At 41.2% G+C, this 19,011-nt stretch overlaps 1 protein-coding gene across 7 annotated transcripts in view; it reads left to right on the top strand.

The window, feature by feature from the left end:
• rgl1 (ral guanine nucleotide dissociation stimulator-like 1) overlaps nucleotides 1–18,737 on the top strand; it is a 90,035-nt gene extending 71,298 nt beyond the window's left edge. For all 7 annotated transcript variants that reach the window (XM_061977962.1, XM_061977966.1, XM_061977963.1 and 4 more), the window contains 16 exons: nucleotides 4,904–5,112; nucleotides 6,525–6,599; nucleotides 6,669–6,859; nucleotides 6,944–7,068; nucleotides 7,157–7,372; nucleotides 7,468–7,571; nucleotides 7,639–7,723; nucleotides 9,150–9,239; nucleotides 9,348–9,434; nucleotides 9,766–9,798; nucleotides 9,884–10,005; nucleotides 13,273–13,362; nucleotides 15,889–16,072; nucleotides 16,152–16,403; nucleotides 16,495–16,609; nucleotides 18,238–18,737. In XM_061977962.1, the coding sequence (XP_061833946.1) occupies nucleotides 4,904–5,112; nucleotides 6,525–6,599; nucleotides 6,669–6,859; nucleotides 6,944–7,068; nucleotides 7,157–7,372; nucleotides 7,468–7,571; nucleotides 7,639–7,723; nucleotides 9,150–9,239; nucleotides 9,348–9,434; nucleotides 9,766–9,798; nucleotides 9,884–10,005; nucleotides 13,273–13,362; nucleotides 15,889–16,072; nucleotides 16,152–16,403; nucleotides 16,495–16,609; nucleotides 18,238–18,428 (2,169 nt within the window). In that variant the 3' untranslated portion in view covers nucleotides 18,429–18,737. The remainder of the gene's footprint in view (nucleotides 1–4,903; nucleotides 5,113–6,524; nucleotides 6,600–6,668; nucleotides 6,860–6,943; nucleotides 7,069–7,156; nucleotides 7,373–7,467; nucleotides 7,572–7,638; nucleotides 7,724–9,149; nucleotides 9,240–9,347; nucleotides 9,435–9,765; nucleotides 9,799–9,883; nucleotides 10,006–13,272; nucleotides 13,363–15,888; nucleotides 16,073–16,151; nucleotides 16,404–16,494; nucleotides 16,610–18,237) is intronic.
• Nucleotides 18,738–19,011: the final 274 nt, after the last annotated feature.

Consider the following 19,011-nt stretch of genomic DNA (forward strand, 5'->3'; position numbering starts at 1 on the left):
TTGACCTATTTGTGCAGAGAGAGCTCATCTCCATTGCTTCCAACCCGAACGAACCATTGTGTTGTTTTAACGTCGGAGCTATAAATCTCCCGCTGTGGATTTCACCTTTAACAGCGACCGACGCTGCTCATTCTCTTTGAGCCAAAGCATGTGATTTCCTGACTTTCCTGAACTGCTCACTCCTACCCCCTCTCCATTTTGCAGCAGCAGTAGTTTAACGAAATGCAGCTCCGGCATTAAAAAGCATTAAAGGCTTTTCCTTGAGTTGTGCATTTAACGTCTGTTACCCACAAGACACCTCTGTTTCCTAAACGATGTTGTTTACGCCGCGTTGTGACACGCTCAGCAGTATTTCAGTAAAACTGCCGAGTATTTACGTTGGGGGGGGTTTAGGCGATTTAGCAGCAGGAGAGCAGGAACACGCGTCATCTGTGGAATTAACACATATGATTGTTCTGTTGTGTACACGAGAAAGCTGGATCTTGTGTGTTTTGCAGCCTTTTATGCACTGAAAAGGAAAAACGTTGACTAAGCGAAAGGACGCTATAATGGTCACTGTACAAAATGCCAGCTGTATCAGAGCCAAAATGAGATGGTGTGTTTATTTTAATTATGTGGCTCTCTAATGTTGCTCACTTGTAGGAGCTCACTTGACACCTAAAGTCCAGTGTGCTTGATTAGTGCGAGTGCTGTGGCCCTTATACCAAACCAAGTACACTTTCTTGATCACACATCACTTCAGAACCCAACCTCGTATATCAGTGTGATTGTACCTTGCACCCCTTATTAGCACCAAAATAATCTTCTGCTTTTTTAGGAAGACGAAAAAGCTAATATTAAGACAATCATGTTCTCAACATCTGGCCATCACAGGCTTATATTTCCTAGCCTCTTGACAGTTTTTAGATGACTTCATTAATCAAAACAATCTTAAAATTAGCATCATGAATCCTCCTGTTGTTTGATATCGTGCTAAACTTTTAATACACCTCTTTTCCAATGGCTGCCTTATGTGTAAGGTTACCTTTGTGTGCGTGACAGAAAAAAAAACTCTTGACTTGCTAAGGATTGAAGTCGTTTGCTGCCACGTGTTGGTTTGCAAGTACAAATTTCTCGATCCCGAATGGAGGATAAGTTGCATTTTTCAGACAGTTTTCTTGTGGAAAAATACTGTCCATTATTATTATAATGCCGCCTTTCATAACAAACATGCAAAAGGATCCCACTGCTGGCCTCCCAATGGACTGGACTCCCACATTATTAACTGTTCCCACTCAACACCCATTGCACCCGGTCACCCAGGCGGGGGGTGGTCCTTCCCAAGGTTTCTCATTGTCCCATTGGGTTGGGTTTTTTATTGCCCGCATATGGTTTAAGATCCGGGGATATCGTGGTTTGTGAAGCCCTTTGAGGCACTTGTGATTAAGGGCTATATACCGTAAATCAGGGGTGCCCACACTTTTTTTGCAGGCAAGCTACTTTTCAATTGATCAAGTCAAGGGGATCTACCTCATTCATATATATAATTTATATTTATTTATTTATGAAAGAAACGTTTTTGTTAACAAGTTAAATGTGTTTAATGATAATACAAGCATGTTTAACACATATAGATTCCTTTCTTTCGTGAAGACAAGAATATAAGTTGGTGTATTACCTGATTCTGATGACTTGCATTGATTGGAATCAGACAGTAGTTTTTATACACTTTTCAAGAAATACATTGGCGGCAAACTCCGTAGCTTGCTAGCTTGTGCACACCAGCTTTCTGAGATAGGATGGAGCAGTGCTTTTTTTGTGAAGATAGGAACTGCACAGTCGGTCTTTAGAGTTTTGGAGTCTGTTAAAATAAAATGTGATTCTCGCTTTCCTGTCGGTCATTTTTTCTTAATAATGAGCTCGCAGCATCCAGCGTCATCTCACAAGACCCTCGGGTGCCGTGAATGTCAATCAAGTGACGTCTGGGTGAAGATTGTTGATCGCTAATTTTTAGGTCTATTATTTTAATGCCTGACTGGCGATCGACTGGCGATCGACTGACACATCGACGTAATGGACAACCCTCCCGTAAATAAAATTTGATATATAGAGTGATTTATTACATCCATTTGCATAAAAACTTGGGATCGAACGATTATCGGCCGGGCCGATTATTGGCATTTTGACATACAGGTAAAAGCCAGTAAATTAGAATATTTTGAAAAACTTGATTTATTTCAGTAATTGCATTCAAAAGGTGTAACTTGTACATTATATTTATTCATTGCACACAGACTGATGCATTCAAATGTTTATTTCATTTAATTTTGATGATTTGAAGTGGCAACAAATGAAAATCCAAAATTCCGTGTGTCACAAAATTAGAATATTACTTAAGGCTAATACAAAAAAGGGATTTTTAGAAATGTTGGCCAACTGAAAAGTATGAAAATGAAAAATATGAGCATGTACAATACTCAATACTTGGTTGGAGCTCCTTTTGCCTCAATTACTGCGTTAATGCGGCGTGGCATGGAGTCGATGAGTTTCTGGCACTGCTCAGGTGTTATGAGAGCCCAGGTTGCTCTGATAGTGGCCTTCAACTCTTCTGCGTTTTTGGGTCTGGCATTCTGCATCTTCCTTTTCACAATACCCCACAGATTTTCTATGGGGCTAAGGTCAGGGGAGTTGGCGGGCCAATTTAGAACAGAAATACCATGGTCCGTAAACCAGGCACGGGTAGATTTTGCGCTGTGTGCAGGCGCCAAGTCCTGTTGGAACTTGAAATCTCCATCTCCATAGAGCAGGTCAGCAGCAGGAAGCATGAAGTGCTCTAAAACTTGCTGGTAGACGGCTGCGTTGACCCTGGATCTCAGGAAACAGAGTGGACCGACACCAGCAGATGACATGGCACCCCAAACCATCACTGATGGTGGAAACTTTACACTAGACTTCAGGCAACGTGGATCCTGTGCCTCTCCTGTCTTCCTCCAGACTCTGGGACCTCGATTTCCAAAGGAAATGCAAAATTTGCTTTCGTCAGAAAACATGACTTTGGACCACTCAGCGGCAGTCCAGCTGGTGTTGATCCACTCTGTTACCTGAGATCCAGGGTCAACGCAGCCGTCTACCAGCAAGTTTTAGAGCACTTCATGCTTCCTGCTGCTGACCTGCTCTATGGAGATGGAGATTTCAAGTTCCAACAGGACTTGGCGCCTGCACACAGCGCAAAATCTACCCGTGCCTGGTTTACGGACAATGGTATTTCTGTTCTAAATTGGCCCGCCAACTCCCCTGACCTTAGCCCCATAGAAAATCTGTGGGGTATTGTGAAAAGGAAGATGCAGAATGCCAGACCCAAAAACGCAGAAGAGTTGAAGGCCACTATCAGAGCAACCTGGGCTCTCATTGCCAGAAACTCATCGACTCCATGCCACGCCGCATTAACGCAGTAATTGAGGCAAAAGGAGCTCCAACCAAGTATTGAGTATTGTACATGCTCATATTTTTCATTTTCATACTTTTCAGTTGGCCAACATTTCTAAAAATCCCTTTTTTGTATTAGCCTTAAGTAATATTCTAATTTTGTGACACACGGAATTTTGGATTTTCATTTGTTGCCACTTCAAATCATCAAAATTAAATGAAATAAACATTTGAATGCATCAGTCTGTGTGCAATGAATAAATATAATGTACAAGTTACACCTTTTGAATGCAATTACTGAAATAAATCAAGTTTTTCAAAATATTCTAATTTACTGGCTTTTACCTGTATATCAATATCGACCTTCTTTTATCGGTATCTGCCGATGTTTTGTTTTTTTTACAACAGAAATGCATCAGCAGATGCAATATATGCAAATATAATACCAGTATTAGGTATTAAAAAAAAAAAAAAAAATTGATAAGTATAGAGTAAGTTAGTAATACTAACCAGTGCTCCTTTCTACTAAGCTGCGGTGATAAGACGGCCACACTATTTGCTCCTCTTAGACACACCTAATATAGGGGTTTGTGTTTTCCCCTGAGGTTTTTTGGTAATAGGTTAACCACAACATTAGCGCCGCATAAAACATTATGACGCTACTAGTCCTACGTTTCCTAAAAAAAGTATTTAAAAGAAAACAAGCAGCTGTTTACTGACCTATACCTAAATTTTACTGAAGTTGAATATTGGCTCCAAATATTGGCTGTGGGCCTCCTTGACTACTAATAATCGATATCGGCCCTGAAAAAAACATATCGCTCGATCGCTCAAAAAAAACAACTCTATATGAGTCAACAACAATGTTGTATTATGAAGTCATGACACGTAAACAGGCTGTAAGTTGTGTGAGTGAAAGGTGAGGAAAGGCAAAATCGCACACAAGTCAGTCTGAGTGTGCCCCAACATTTTACGTTTTCTTCCATTTCCACTTCCTGGAGGTGTCCTAATACTTATTCCCCATAGCGTATTTATCATACACAGTCAAGCACTTCCAGTACGATGACAATGTGTTCGTACGCTCATTGCTGGTTTTACTTTGGAATGTCATTGCATACTTCATTTTGCACATTGGAATTGGAACTCTCAGCCACGGCGACAGATAAGTGTTTTTCTTGACTTGTTATCAGAGGGGCGTGGTGGGAGAACTCGAAGGGGTGATGTAGGAGGGTTCTGCGTTGATTGGAAGCAGATTGGCGAGTTTCCTGCCTTAGCGTCCTAACACTCTTTGTCTATGCCACTTTTTGTACTACTCCCCCCTAGATGCTCTACAACCGCTCAGTTTCACTCTCCAATAGTAAGACACATCTGGATGAATTAAAAAAAAAAAAAGTAATAGGTCAGAATCGGTCCTTCCTCTTTCTCTCACCTCTTAAACTCCAAAACATACACAAGACAAGTGTTGTGAACTTCTACGTATGCGTGTGTTTATGATTAGGCGGACGGCGACCGCTTGCCTCCAGGCCACACAGTGAGCCAGCTAGAGACCTGCAAGATCCGAAGCATCCGCGCCGGAACCCTGGAGCGTCTAGTGGAGACTCTATTGACGGCGTTCGGCGACAACGATCTCACGTACACCTCCATCTTCTTGTCCACTTACAGAGCTTTTGCCAGCACGCAGACGGTACTGCAGCTCCTGCTCGACAGGTAAGGCGCTGCTGCCACGCTAGTTTGGGGGCTGCTGCGGGTTCAATGCCGTTTTATTTGTAGAACTGTAGAGGTGGATAGTAGGGATTTTCACATGATAAAACAGCTATTAGACCTACACAGTTAGCAAGAATTAGGATAAAAGTGCAAACAAAGGCATTTATTTCCACTATGGAATCAACGGAAAAGTTCACACCTCCAGAATATGTTTTCCAATTATATTCACAGTAAATAAAAAAGTAGTGCTTTACAGATGTCCCATCCTCATTGTGCTTCGATAATTGCGGTTTCAGCACGTTTAGGATTTTAGAAAAAAAAATGTATGCATATTCTACAATGGTTCTAAATTGAGAATTTTTAGGAATTGAAAATGGCTAAATAAACAAAACATATATAGATAAATTAGTATTGGCCACTACAGTAAACAATCACATCACGCTGTTCAGTATTGTGGCCACTGATTGGCTCAACATCAGGCAGCATTACAATATTGGATTAAAAGTATGTAAAGGTGACTAAAATGTGTTATTTCATGTCTGTCATAATGTGGAAAAATGTATTTATAAGGTCGTAAACATGTTTTTATGCTCTAGCTATGAAAATATCCATCCATCCATTTTCTACCGCTTGTCCCTCTCGGAGTCGCGGGGAGGACTGGAGACGCTATGAAAATATTTGATTTATAATTAATAATTGCTATTTATTAATCTATGTACTTATTTATTTATTTAATCAATGTTTATGCTACAGATAGTACAAACAAATGTGTTAGCAATTACTACGAAACAAAAAGGGGTAAGCTCTGCTTCTCTCTACTTCTGTTTGGACATGTTGTAATGAAAAACTCAAAATATTTATGTATGATTATCCAAAATAAACTCGCACCATAATCATACTTTGCGGAAATGAATGTATTACTTTCAGTTCCGGAACCAATTAACAGCGATAAACAATGTTTTTATGACGTAGTTTTATTAATTTGTACATTTTATCTTATGATCATTATTTCATTCCATATAAGTATTTGTTTTATTGTAAACACACACATTTAACATAATTCCAATGCCCCTTTTCTAAAAATTGTGCCTGCCTGCTTTAAGGTCAATAAAATTGTTTGAGTCATGTATCAGCGTCCCCAATAACATTTCAAAACAACCCTACATTTTGGAAGGGCTTCTTGAACCTAAAGGGAACCCTAGTGTTTTAATAAAATGTCATTAAAAACAAAACTAGTGATAGCCCATGCCTTTTCTACAATAACGTATTAATGATGTGCAAAGGCGATGTACTATCAAACTGGACATAAACTGGATGTAAATACAAACAGAAAGTCTCTGTGCAGCCTATTTTGGTATGACTACAGGGGCAATTCAGCATGCCATGGTTTTTATTTGCCGTATTCTCTGCTGCAGGTATGGAAATGTGGAAGAAAATCAGCCAGATGCCAAGAGAAGCCAAATATCCGAAAGCAATGGAGCCATCAGAAAGTGAGATTCGATTGATTTGCCGCCGCGATCTTTGAAGTCCGTGTCTAAACATGTCTGTCGTCCTCGCAGTGCCTTAGCCTCTATCCTGCGTGCCTGGCTGGACCAGTGTCCTGAAGACTTCCAGGAGCCTCCAGACTACCCCTGCCTTCACAGGGTGATAGATTACCTCAGTAAGGCCCTGCCCAGCTCGGAGGCCCTGCGACGGGCAGAGGGTCTGCTGGAACAGCTGCGGATACAAGCCAGCACGGACGAATCTGATGGTAGACATTTTGAAAAATACTCCTTACATTCATAACCATTATGTCATCTGCAGAATTCCATTCCATTCAACTGTTTGCTTTCAGCCGGCTTTCACGGCAACACTTCCTACAGCCTCGGGGAAGAGGATGAAGTTGACGGGGAGGTCCAGGAGGACTTTTTGTCATTTGACTCCGACCTGGTGGCTGAGCAGCTGACCTACATGGATGCAGTGAGTAGAAGGAGATAACACCAACATGGAGGTTATTGTATTTTAAAGGAAAGGGTGTGCAACGCTATCCTGTTTTTCTTTGCTGCAGCTGCTGTTCAAAAAGGTGGTGCCGCACCACTGCCTGGGCTCCATCTGGTCCCAGAGGGACAAGAAGCACAACAAGCACAGCGCGCCCACCATTCGGGCCACCATCACTCAGTTCAACGCGGTCGCGGCTTGTGTGGTCAGCACGGTGCTGCGACATCGACAGATACGACCGCATGTCAGAGCGCGGATCATCCAGCGCTGGATAGACATCGCTCAGGTTGCCACATCTTTACTTACAAAGGCTATTTTTGTACATATGTGTCTATTGACTCCAAGTTTTGACTGCCTTTGTGTTTGTGTTTCTCTTAACAGGAGTGTCGCATACGTAAGAATTTCTCCTCCTTGCGAGCCATCGTGTCCGCGCTGCAGTCCAACCCCCTGTATAGGCTTAAGAGAGTTTGGAACTGCGTACATAAGTAAGTCCTCTTAATTGGGGGGAGAGAGTAACATTTTGCACTTGTCTGACTTGTCTGTGCTCCTCAGAGACAGCATGCAGACGTTTGAGGAGCTGTCGGACATCTTTTCTGATCACAACAACTACCTGACCAGCAGAGAGCTGCTCATGAGGGTGAGTGCACGCTAGAAAATGGTTTTGCTCAAATTGTAACTGAATGACCACACACAGACAAATAATATTGTGGTACACAACAATATATTTACAATATACATGTATGTGGAGTTTGCATGTTCTCCCCGTGACTGCGTGGGTTCCCTCTGGGTACTCCGGCTTCCTCCCACCTCCAAAGACATGCACCTGGGGATAGGATGATTGGCAACACTAAATTGGCCCTAGTGTGTGAATGTTGTCTATCTGTGTTGGCCCTGCGATGAGGTGGCGACTTGTCCAGGGTGTACCCCGCCTTCCGCCCGAATGCAGCTGAGATAGGCTCCAGCACCCCCCGCGACCCAGAAAGGGACAAGCGGTAGAAAATGGATGGATGTATGTATTTCATTACATTTAAGTGTAACTTTTTCCATTATTAGCATCACGTTTGTCCGCTGATTGGTCGGGAGAAATCACATAGGTCTACCGTTTTGTGGTTATATTCGTTTTGATAGATTGGTTAAATAATTAGCAGTTATTTTATTAACTTTCTGCGATTTCCAGTTTTGGTGTAACAGTAAAAACTCCCAGCTCACCTAAATGCATCACAACAAGACACATGACATCACTCTCTTCCCCCAATTGGTCAGCTGTGGGCTTAAGAATCTAAACAGAAATGAGTCACATTGCGCATATGAACAAGGCAAAATTGTTGTTTGTCCATATAATCATTTAAGTAATTAGATAGATAGATAGATAGATGGATAGTACTTTATAGATTCCTTCAGGAGAGTTCCCTCAGGAAAATTTAAATTCCAGCAGCAGTGTACAAAATTGTAAAAAGTAAATAATGGAGGTATAAATGGAAACAAAATAGAAAAATATTACAATAGAATAAAAATAAAAAGCAACAATGAGAATAAAAATATAACAGTAAAATAAGAATATAACAAGAGAAACTAGTTAAATTAATCTAACAGGCAAACAGAAAAGTGCATTTGAAAGGGATGCGTTGAGTAAATTCTGGTCTGTAGTGATGACAACATGCTAAACCTAAGACACATTCAGTAATTCACAGCTGTTCAATAGATGTAGTCAACATTACGCCTATTAGATGTTGATTAATAGGGACAAAGGGTGCGAGTATGAAAGCACTTACGCATCCTGTTGATGTTGCTGTCCATTAGTGCATGACCAAAGGATCTTTTATTACGCATTTTAGTCCTACTCAGTTTATGCAACATGTCAAATATAAACAGTGTAAATGTCTCCTCAAGAGACTAAAAAGGAGTTGTCTTGGTTGAATTCCTAGTGTTTACCTAGCTTTTACTTTGTGATCACTTGCCTCGGTTAATAGAGCAGATAAATGTATTTTAAAAGAAAGCACATTCCGCAGGTCGCTATTTTTAAAACGTCCGTAACCAAAGCTATTTTTTCCTCCTCCGTACAGGAAGGTACTTCCAAGTTTGCCAGTTTGGAGAGTTGCGCCAAGGAGCATCAGAAACGTACCCACAAGAGACTTCTGCTGCAAAAGGAAATGGTGAGACAAAAGACTGAAAGCTGAAGCTAAAACTGTGCTTTCGGGGGATATTTTTGAGTTGCACATTCCTCTTCTCGCACGTCCGTTGAATCACTGTTTCCTCTTTAGGGAGCCATGCAGGGAACCATACCCTACCTGGGGACCTTTCTGACAGACTTGACCATGCTGGATACAGCACTTCCTGACCTAGTAGAGGTAAACAGAAGTAAAACAACACTCAGTGGCCACAACATTAGGTACAGGCGCACGTTTAAGAGTCTCCTAGTGGATTCTCTATTTAGGTTGTGCAGGTGTACCTAATGAAGTGTCTAGTGTGTCTGTGTATGTTTGCACCTGTTGTATGTTGTTGAATGTTCGAGTGCATGTGTTTGCAAGTTTACATGAGGCTGCGCATGTGAGAGGCATCTGTCAGAAATGACTGTCAGTGAGCGTGTGAGGAATTATGTGTATTTATTTATTTTTGCTCTGCCTGTTTCTGCGAGTGGTCCGTCTACAGTAAATGTGTGTCTCTTTGTGTTCTCCGCAGGGTGGTCTGATCAACTTTGAGAAGAGACGCAGAGTAGGTCTAAGTCTAGTAATTGAACGTCTCGACACGGGCCTCCCTTTTGGAATCCAAACTAATTTGTGACCAATGATTTTTGCAGGAGTTTGAGGTGATTGCCCAGATCAAGCTGCTCCAGTCGGCCTGCAACAGCTACTGTCTGACTCCGGAACAGGTGTTCCTGCGCTGGTTCAAGAGGCAAACTCAGCTCAGCGAGGAGGAAAGGTAATCACAGTTTGACATTTAAAACAACATTTAACTTTGTGGATGTGAACAAGAACAGATTAGATTTTGATGCAAATCTTGTTAATTACCCCTGCCCGAGAATGCAAATGTAGAGTCTCATCCATCTAATCCAGGGGTCGGGAACCTTTTTGGCTGAGAGAGCCATATAATATTTTTTAACACTGAATACAACTAAATGCGTGCATTTTTAAGTAAGACCAACATTTTTAGAGTATAATAAGTCTCTCATTCTTTTTAATAACATTGTTATTCTGAAGCTAACCAATAATAAATAAAATACTTCTTACCATTAATGCGACTTCTTGAACAGGTGCGGTAGAAAACAGATGGATGGATTAAAATGCATGAGAATGTTTTATATTTTGAACGTTATTTTTAACATCGTGATTACCAGCGGAATTATTCAGTACTTATCCTGTTAAGTAATGTCAGCTAAGATTTATCTGAGATTCCAGATGCAGTCATCAAAAGAGCCACATCTGGCTCTAGAGCCATAGGTTCCCTACCCCTGATCTAATCGGTAAATAATACGTCAATCTCTCTGGTGGAAATTTTGTTAGACTAATAAATGTTCACTTTTTGTTATTTTAAACACAATTGAAGCAAACCCCATGGCATCCCTGAGTCAAAAAATATATGGTTCTGTCATTTTACGTCATCCCCAGGAACAAGGAAGTAAACCACTAACATAGGAACAAAAGTATGACACTCCATTATATTTATTTTTTATTTTTGTGAGTGGAATGTTATTTCTAGGGGATTCTCAATAGTGGCACTCTCGCTGCCCCAGAATTAATTTAAAAAAATGCTATGGCCCCTCCATCTTCCATCAATCATCTATTAGTGGGAATTATATTTTGTGAATTATATTTATATAGCGCTTTTCTCTAGTGGCTCAACGCGCTTTTTACATAGTGAAACCCATTATCTGAGTTACATTTAAACCAGTGTGGGTGGCACTGGGAGCAGGTGGGTAAAGTGTCTTGCCCAAGGACACAACGGCAGTGACTCGGATGGCGGAAGCGGGGATCGAACCTGGAACCCTCAAGTTGCTGGCAAGGCCACTCTACCAACCAAGCTATACCGCCCCAACTAGGAAATACTGCGATTTATTTGTATTTTTTGCCGTTTTTGCTACAATCAGTTTTAGTTACATCCCAGCAAGACAATCAAACACAAATACAGTCTGCTGCCATTTTTTGACTTAAGTTAGCATGACAGACATGACAGCATTTTGTTTTTCTACTGCCTCGTTCTTGTCAGAGCCCACCCTGCCGATTGCAGAAACGGCCACTAGTCACAATTAATGCATTAAAATGTACTATTCTTCCTGCCCTTTTTTTTGCGTTTCTTATTCTTAGGCCATGTCCACACGAACACAGATACTTAATAAAGGCATACTTATCTCTGCGTTTAGGCCTCTTGTCCACACGCAAACCCATACTTTTGTCTTTAAAAATGCAGACTTTTGCAAACGCTGGCCAAAAACTTGTGTGTACACGGCAAAAATGGAGACTTGTGATGACATCACTCTTGTGTGCTGTCATTTACAAAGTTAAACAACACTGCCTTGCTGCCTTTAAACACACTAAAAGAGGACTTACTGAATGTTTGAATGCAAACATGCTACTATTTTCACTTTACATTGATTAAAAAGACACATCAAAATGGGTTTTGCGACACTCCCGCCGGCGCTAATGACAGTCAGCTGTTTTGGATACGATCGCTTTGGAACCTCCATTTGATGGGACAATTTTGACAAGCAAGACTTTTTGCTCTGTCATAAGAAAGGTGCAACATTATCTTATGTTTTTAGTCCTTATTTAACAACAAATCATGAAGTCAACTTACATGTGTTGCTTCCATTTTTGTAGAAGGAGCCGTAAAAAGCGACCAAGCAACAACAAAGAAACATGATGTAGTGTCCTCCTTGTAGTGTGTACCGATGTTAAAGACAATATACACTTCATTGAACATGTACTATATCACTATATCGATGATTAAAATGCTTTATAATTCCACGAGAGTTTTGCAGCGGCACTTTATATAGGCACTTAAACATGCAAAATGGTTTCCTTGGCTCGTTAGTGTGTGCTGATTTTAGAAATAATGTTCACTTCAGTGCACATGTGATACATCACCATGTTGTGAACATGTTATAATTCTATCAGTATTGGGTTTCAGCAGCACAGGTGTGCATGCGTGCTTTAAACACTGAAAAAAGGAGATAATAATGTTCCCAGGGCTCTGTGTACGTGCAGGTTGGTTTTAAAGATAATGTATATGTCATTGTGCACGTCTAGTTCAGGGGTGTCATACTCATTATAGCTCAGGGGCCGCATGGAGGAAAATCTGTGCACTGCCTGACTATTAAAATCATAGCATTAAAACTAAAAAATACAGACAACTTCAGATTGTTTTCTTTGTCTTACTTTGGCCAAGAATACAACAAACACATTCTGAAAATATTACAATAAAAATATTTTTAAAAATACCAGCAGCGGTAAAGTTTAGATCCATGAAGGAAAGAAGAAAGTGAATGAATGTTTATAACTGAATACATTAAAATGCATTAAATACATTAGAATGCATTAAAAAAAAAAAAAGTTTTTTTTTTTTTTATGAATTAAGTAACGTTTATGACAACGTTTTTCCAAAACACAATGTAGAATGTGAGATATAACAGGATAATGCATACATTTATCATTTGTTTGCAAAACAGTTACAAAAAAGTGGGACCCCAAAAATTTACTGTGGGACCCCTTTTTTATGACTTGATGGGGTAATTTTGAAAATTCCTAGCGCCAACACTGATGGACTATTGGTGCGCGCAAAACAGCAGCAGGCGGCTGTGGCCTGCGGGCCGGTTCTAATACTAATCAAATATCATCCCGGGGGACATGGATAATTAATTCCGCCCGCGGGCCTTGACTTTGACACCCCCGGTTTCGTATATCAAAATAAGCATAACAGAGATGTAATGCCAACAAGTCAGCTGTGGCTGCTTTTTTTCTGGCTTCTGATTGGACAAAATGTGCCTGACAGCAGGTGTATGCGTTTGTGTGTGGACAGAGACAGTTTTGAAACTACACTTGTGTGGATGGAGATCGCTTTAACACCAAATATGCGTTTTTGAAACTGTCCGTGTTCGTGTGGACATGGCCTTAATCTTTCCTTTTCCTTTGTCCGTCCTCCTTGTCTCTTTGCTTTACAACGCTAATGTTTGTGATGTTTTAATGTTTGCAGCTACACCTTGTCATGTGAAATCGAAGGTCTTGGCGACAGCAGCCCGACGTCGCCCAAGCCCCGAAAAAGCATGGTGAAGAGACTCAGCCTGTAAGTATATAGATACATATACTATATATAATCAATAGTTTAGTTTAGTTTAGTTTAGTTTAGTTTATTAAGGATCCCCATTGGTATACACTGCAGTGGAGAGTATTCTTCCTGGGGTCCAGGCAAAAAACATCACACAATCACAAAACAAAAGATTACAATGCAGTACAACATGATCAATAATAACATTTTGTACCGGTAATACAAAAATAGCAACAACAAAAAATAAAAAAACAATAACTTGGAGTTTACATAATAATGTTCATACCAAAGATAAAAAAGAGCAATATAAAAAATATATATATATTTTTTGCAAAAATAAAACAAAGAACCAATGGCCTACAATAAACACATTAGTATACCAAAGACAAACAATATTATAAGTGACAAAAAAGTACCATAATGAATAAAATATGACATAAAGCACATACAAAATCAAGATAATATCAATATGAAAACGATAACCTGAAACAAGAATGAATTTGAGCAAAAAATTAGTCAAAAGAAGATAAATAAATCAGTCATGACATTAGGTACAATGTAGAATAATCTCTTTCCGCAATACTTCTCCTCTGTCTATTCTTAAAACCCACTCTCCTGGTGATTGATACCAGATATTGTGGAAGTCGATTCCAGTAAGTGATTTCCCTATACATAACAGTCTTTTTCAAAACATCAGTTTTGGGTTTAAGGTGGTTGAGAGCACCTCTCAGGGCTAGCCTGGTACCATAGTTGTGACTGTCACTAGCAAGAAACAGCGAACTAAGTAATCTCTGTCTCTGGCTTTCCGATAACAAACTGTCACTACATCTGTATAAAACAGAGTCCATCCTATTTGGGTCCAAGCACAACCTAGGTAAATCCCCGGGCTTTACAATTAAAGCAGGTGATACCATAATCACCAGCAAAGACAAGGTAATTTACCTCGGTTGTATATTGGACAACACTCTCGGGTGAAAAAATGGCATTAAAAGAAATCACCAAGATCAATAATGAAACTAGATTTTTGGGCATTTTGACTACGCCTGCACCTCATGGTTCACCAGTATCCCCAGGCCGCTAAAAACAAAACTGCAAACTTCCCAAAACAAGCTGGGGAGACTCCCGCTCAACCTCCCATACAGGGCTCACCTAACTCAAGCCTACTTTACCAAATTGGGATGGCTTAGAGTTGAATCGCAATGTGCCTGGTATTCAAAATACTCAGAGAAACTGTCCCCAAGTACATGTCCAACTATTTCACCAGAGTAAGTGATGCTCACAGGTACTACACGAGAGGGAGTTCCTCAGACCTTGTCTCCCCCAAATTCAAGACTCTCATGGGAAAAATGCATTCTACTATTTTTCCACCACACAGTGGAATGCACTACCAACAGACCTTAAAATTCCAAATTCCCTACTAAATTTTAAAACTACCATAAAATCCTGGCTCAGCTCAACCTCTACCTGATCTGAACCAAAATTGATCCCCAGCAACTTTCCGAAGCATCTATCAATCAGTGTTTATCAATCAATGTTTATTTATATAGCCCTAAATCACAAGTGTCTCAAAGGGCTGCACAAGCCATCTAACAGGTTTATATGTGGTTATAGTGTATATATATTTTCTCATTCTGTTTTGCACACTCTTGGAGTCAACATGTGCATAGTGTCATGTACATAGTTTATATACCCCCCCGCACCCCCCATTTTTTGTATATATTGTTTTTCAAATCACCTGACATGTATACTGTGTATATGTACATAATTGATCAGTTTTTTAACATAATTTTTTATATACATGTTACAGGTTATATATATTTTATGATTGAATGTATCAAATGTGATGAATATTTAATGGACCACAATGGAAACAAGCCTTTTGGCTTTTTGTGCCATCCATTTGCCTTTTTAAAGCATTACATGGATTTAATTCTTTAAGATGATTAAGCAAAGCAATCAAACAATGTACTAATATGATCCACTTCAAGAAACTCTTCAAACTTAAAGTGTTTACAAAGTACAAAGAAGAAGAACCATGATAAACATTCTGAATTTATTTAACTCATCCATTATTTCATTCTTTCACTCTCAAAATAATCTTACTTATCTCAACATATGAAATGTAACTTACTTCACCAATTATTATTTATTGACTTATTTTTATTGTGATTACTTATGGAGTATATTGTGAATAAATTGAGAACAGGAAGTGAACAAAAGTTTTAGCAACTGTTATGTAAAAGAAAAGGGGTAGGATTAAATAAGCTCTGCTTCTTCCTACTCCTTTTCGAACAGGTTGAAAAGAGAAACTGGAGATTGTGATGTATCATGTTGTATGCTTGCATGTTCGAAATAAACTCAAACTCAAACTCAATAAACTTTTTAATCAATCAAAGCTGAGAATACAGATAAGCAGGTTTATGGTATGTATGGATGTTTTTAAGATAGAATCAAACTACAAATAGATTGTATTAACGAGACATCCATCCATCCATCCATCCATTTTCTACCGCTTATTCCCTCATGACAACTTCTATTCTCCAGGCTCTTCCTTGGCACCGACAGCAGTGCATCCAGTTCTCCGGTCAGAGAGACGCCACGCTCGCCCCCTACTGGAAGCTCAGGGGAGAGCATGGACTCTGTCAGCGTGTCTTCCAGTGACTCCAGCAGCCCTTCAGACAGTGAGGGACTGACCCCCACCCACAGTTCGGACCCCCAGCAAAACAAGGTGAATGTCCATCTTAATTAGGTTTAATAATGCACATTTGTTTTCCTCCGTATAATTCAAATGTTATGTTTCTGTTCAGCTGTCGGAGTCTTCTTCTTGCACTTCCCTCCACTCCATGGACACAGGTTCATCCACCACTAGCGTCTCCATGACGCCCGTGTCTCCCTCGCTTCCCGGACCGCCCTGCACCCACCGACGCTCCGTGTCCCTCACCCCCATGTCCCCCACCTCCCCGAGCCAAACCCCTGTGTACAACACGCAGGTCCAGGACGCCTGTATCGTCCGGGTCAGTCTGGAGCACGGCAATGGCAACCTCTACAAGAGCATACTGGTGCGTCTTTATCCGCTCTTTGTCTCTCACTTTTAATGTTATTGTGCCTATTTGAAGAATAGACTCAAAGCAATCTTGTCCACCATGACAGCTGACCAGTCAAGACAAGACGAGGGCGGTCATTTCCCGAGCCATGGCCAAACACAACCTGGAGGAGGAGCCGGAGGAAGGATATGAGCTAGTCCAGGTCATCTCTGAGGAGAGAGGTAGGGCGGAGTTTGGTTCATTTTTGGTGTAATCTCGGTCAGGAAATAAATTCTGTCCATAAATAAACTCACAGGAGCATGAACCTGCTCAGTGGCCTTGTGGTTAGAGCAGTGGTTCTTAACCTTGTTGGAGGTACCGAACCCCACCAGTTTCATATGCGCCCTTCTTTAGTGAAAAATTAATTATATATTTTTTTCAAATATAAGACAAAGTCATATGTTTTTTTACTGGTGCACAAAATGAACCGTGTATGAGCATCACCTTGTTCAAAGAACAAAACCAACACAGTGCATGAACTCACAACAAATTACACACCTGCAAATCAGATGGAAATTAGAGAGTACATTGTTTGCGGGTATCCATAATATGCCGGTAGGGAGAAGTTTTTATTCTCACGATGAGTTGGGTGTTTCTTGACCTCCGCGGCATAGGCTCCGCCGAACCCCTGAGGCCGACTCACCGAACCCCTAGGGTTCGATCGAACCCAGGTTAAGAACCACTGGGTTAGAGTGTCCGCCCTGAGATCGGTAGGTCGTGAGTTCAAACCCCGGTCAAGTCATACCAAAGACTATAAAAATGGGACTCATTACCTCCCTGCTTGGCACTCAGCATCAAGGGTTGGAATTGGGGGTTAAATCACCAAAATGATTCCTGAGCGCGGCCACCGCTGCTGCTCACTGCTCCCCTCACCTCCCAGGGGGTGGAACAAGAGGATGGGTCAAATGCAGTGGGTAATTTCACCACACCTAGTGTGTGTGCGGGCAGCACGGTGGTAGAGGGGTTAGTGCGTCTGCCTCACAATACGAAGGTCCTGAGGAGTCGTGAGTTCAATCCCGGCCTCGGGATCTTTCTGTGTGGAGTTTGCATGTTCTCCCCGTGACTGCGTGGGTTCCCTCCGGGTACTCCGGCTTCCTCCCACCTCCAAAGACATGCACCTGGGGATAGGTTGATTGGCAACACTAAATTGGCCCTAGTGTGTGAATGTGAGTGTGAATGTTGTCTGTCTATCTGTGTTGGCCCTGCGATGAGGTGGCGACTTGTCCAGGGTGGACCTTCCGCCCGATTGTAGCTGAGATAGGCTCCAGCATCCCCCGCGGCCCCGAAGGGAATAAGTGGTAGAAAATGGATGGATGGATAGTGTGTGTGTGACAATCATTGGTACTTTAACTTAATATCCCATTTATATTGTAGTTTTGGCTTGCTAGGTGCAAATTGATGAATTGTATAAGAAAAATATTTTTAAATACTCATGCAAAATTACCACACAAATCACAAAATTATATAGACAAAGGTACTATTTTTTACGGCGTGGCGCAGTGGAAGAGTGGCCGTGCACAACCCGAGGGTCCCTGGTTCAATCCCCACCTAGTACCAACCTCGTCATGTCCGTTGTGTCCTGAGCAAGACACTTCACCCTTGCTCCTGATGGGTGCTGGTTAGCGCCTTGCATGGCAGCTCCCTCCGTCAGTGTGTGAATGTGTGTGTGAATGGGTAAATGTGGAAGTAGTGTCAAAGCGCTTTGAGTACCTTGAAGGTAGAAAAGCGCTATACAAGTACAACCCATTTATCATTTATTTATTTATATATATTTTCAAAGATGAATAATAGGTCAGTTTTTCTTTCACAGAGCTGATCATTCCAGACAACGCCAACGTCTTCTACGCCATGAACACCTCGGCCAACTTCGACTTTCTGCTGCGCGTGCGAGGTTCGTCGGGTCGTCCGGTGCAGCTGCGTAGCCGCTGCAGCTCCACGCTGCCGCGCGCTCAGCATCACCGCTCCAGCCTCTCGCTCAGACTCAGCAAAGTCACGCTGTGACGTTGAACCAATGGCCCGCTGCTCACCACAATGCCCTTTTTTTTTACGGACCTGAAAGTGTTCCATTCTCCCTCCTCCTGCTCTGTAGCAGACCGCAGTGATTTGACGAGTGAGAGACAGCGACCTCGTGTGGCCTCCTCTTGCTACTGCAGCAAGGTTTTGCACATGTACAAAAAGGGAGTGTGTAAAGCTCCTGAACCAGTATTCTTCTATAGAAGCAAATTTATCCTGTGTAGCTCATAAAGAAGCATCATTTTACTGACCAAGGAGTGAACCTCAAACAGTATTTGTGTAAAAAAAAAAAAAAGAAAAAAAGAAGAAGCCTCTAGTGTTTTTATCGTGAACTGTATGACGAATGCATGCGTTGCATTCTGATTGGTTCGCTTTACTTGGTTTTAACAAGTCTTTGGGCCTTATTAATGTGTCTTTCATAATATGGACTACAGCGTTGCACTTGTCACTTGGTAAAAACATGCCAATGGGCTGTGAATACACCAATGAAATATGACTTTGTCAGTGTTGCTTTTACATGTTTATCTTTGTTTCTTTTGTAACGCCAGTAATTTGGAAGGTCGTAGGAGGA

The sequence above is a fragment of the Nerophis lumbriciformis genome, linkage group LG18 (genome assembly GCF_033978685.3).
Source record: "Nerophis lumbriciformis linkage group LG18, RoL_Nlum_v2.1, whole genome shotgun sequence".
In the NCBI taxonomy this organism is placed as follows: Eukaryota; Metazoa; Chordata; class Actinopteri; order Syngnathiformes; family Syngnathidae; genus Nerophis; species Nerophis lumbriciformis.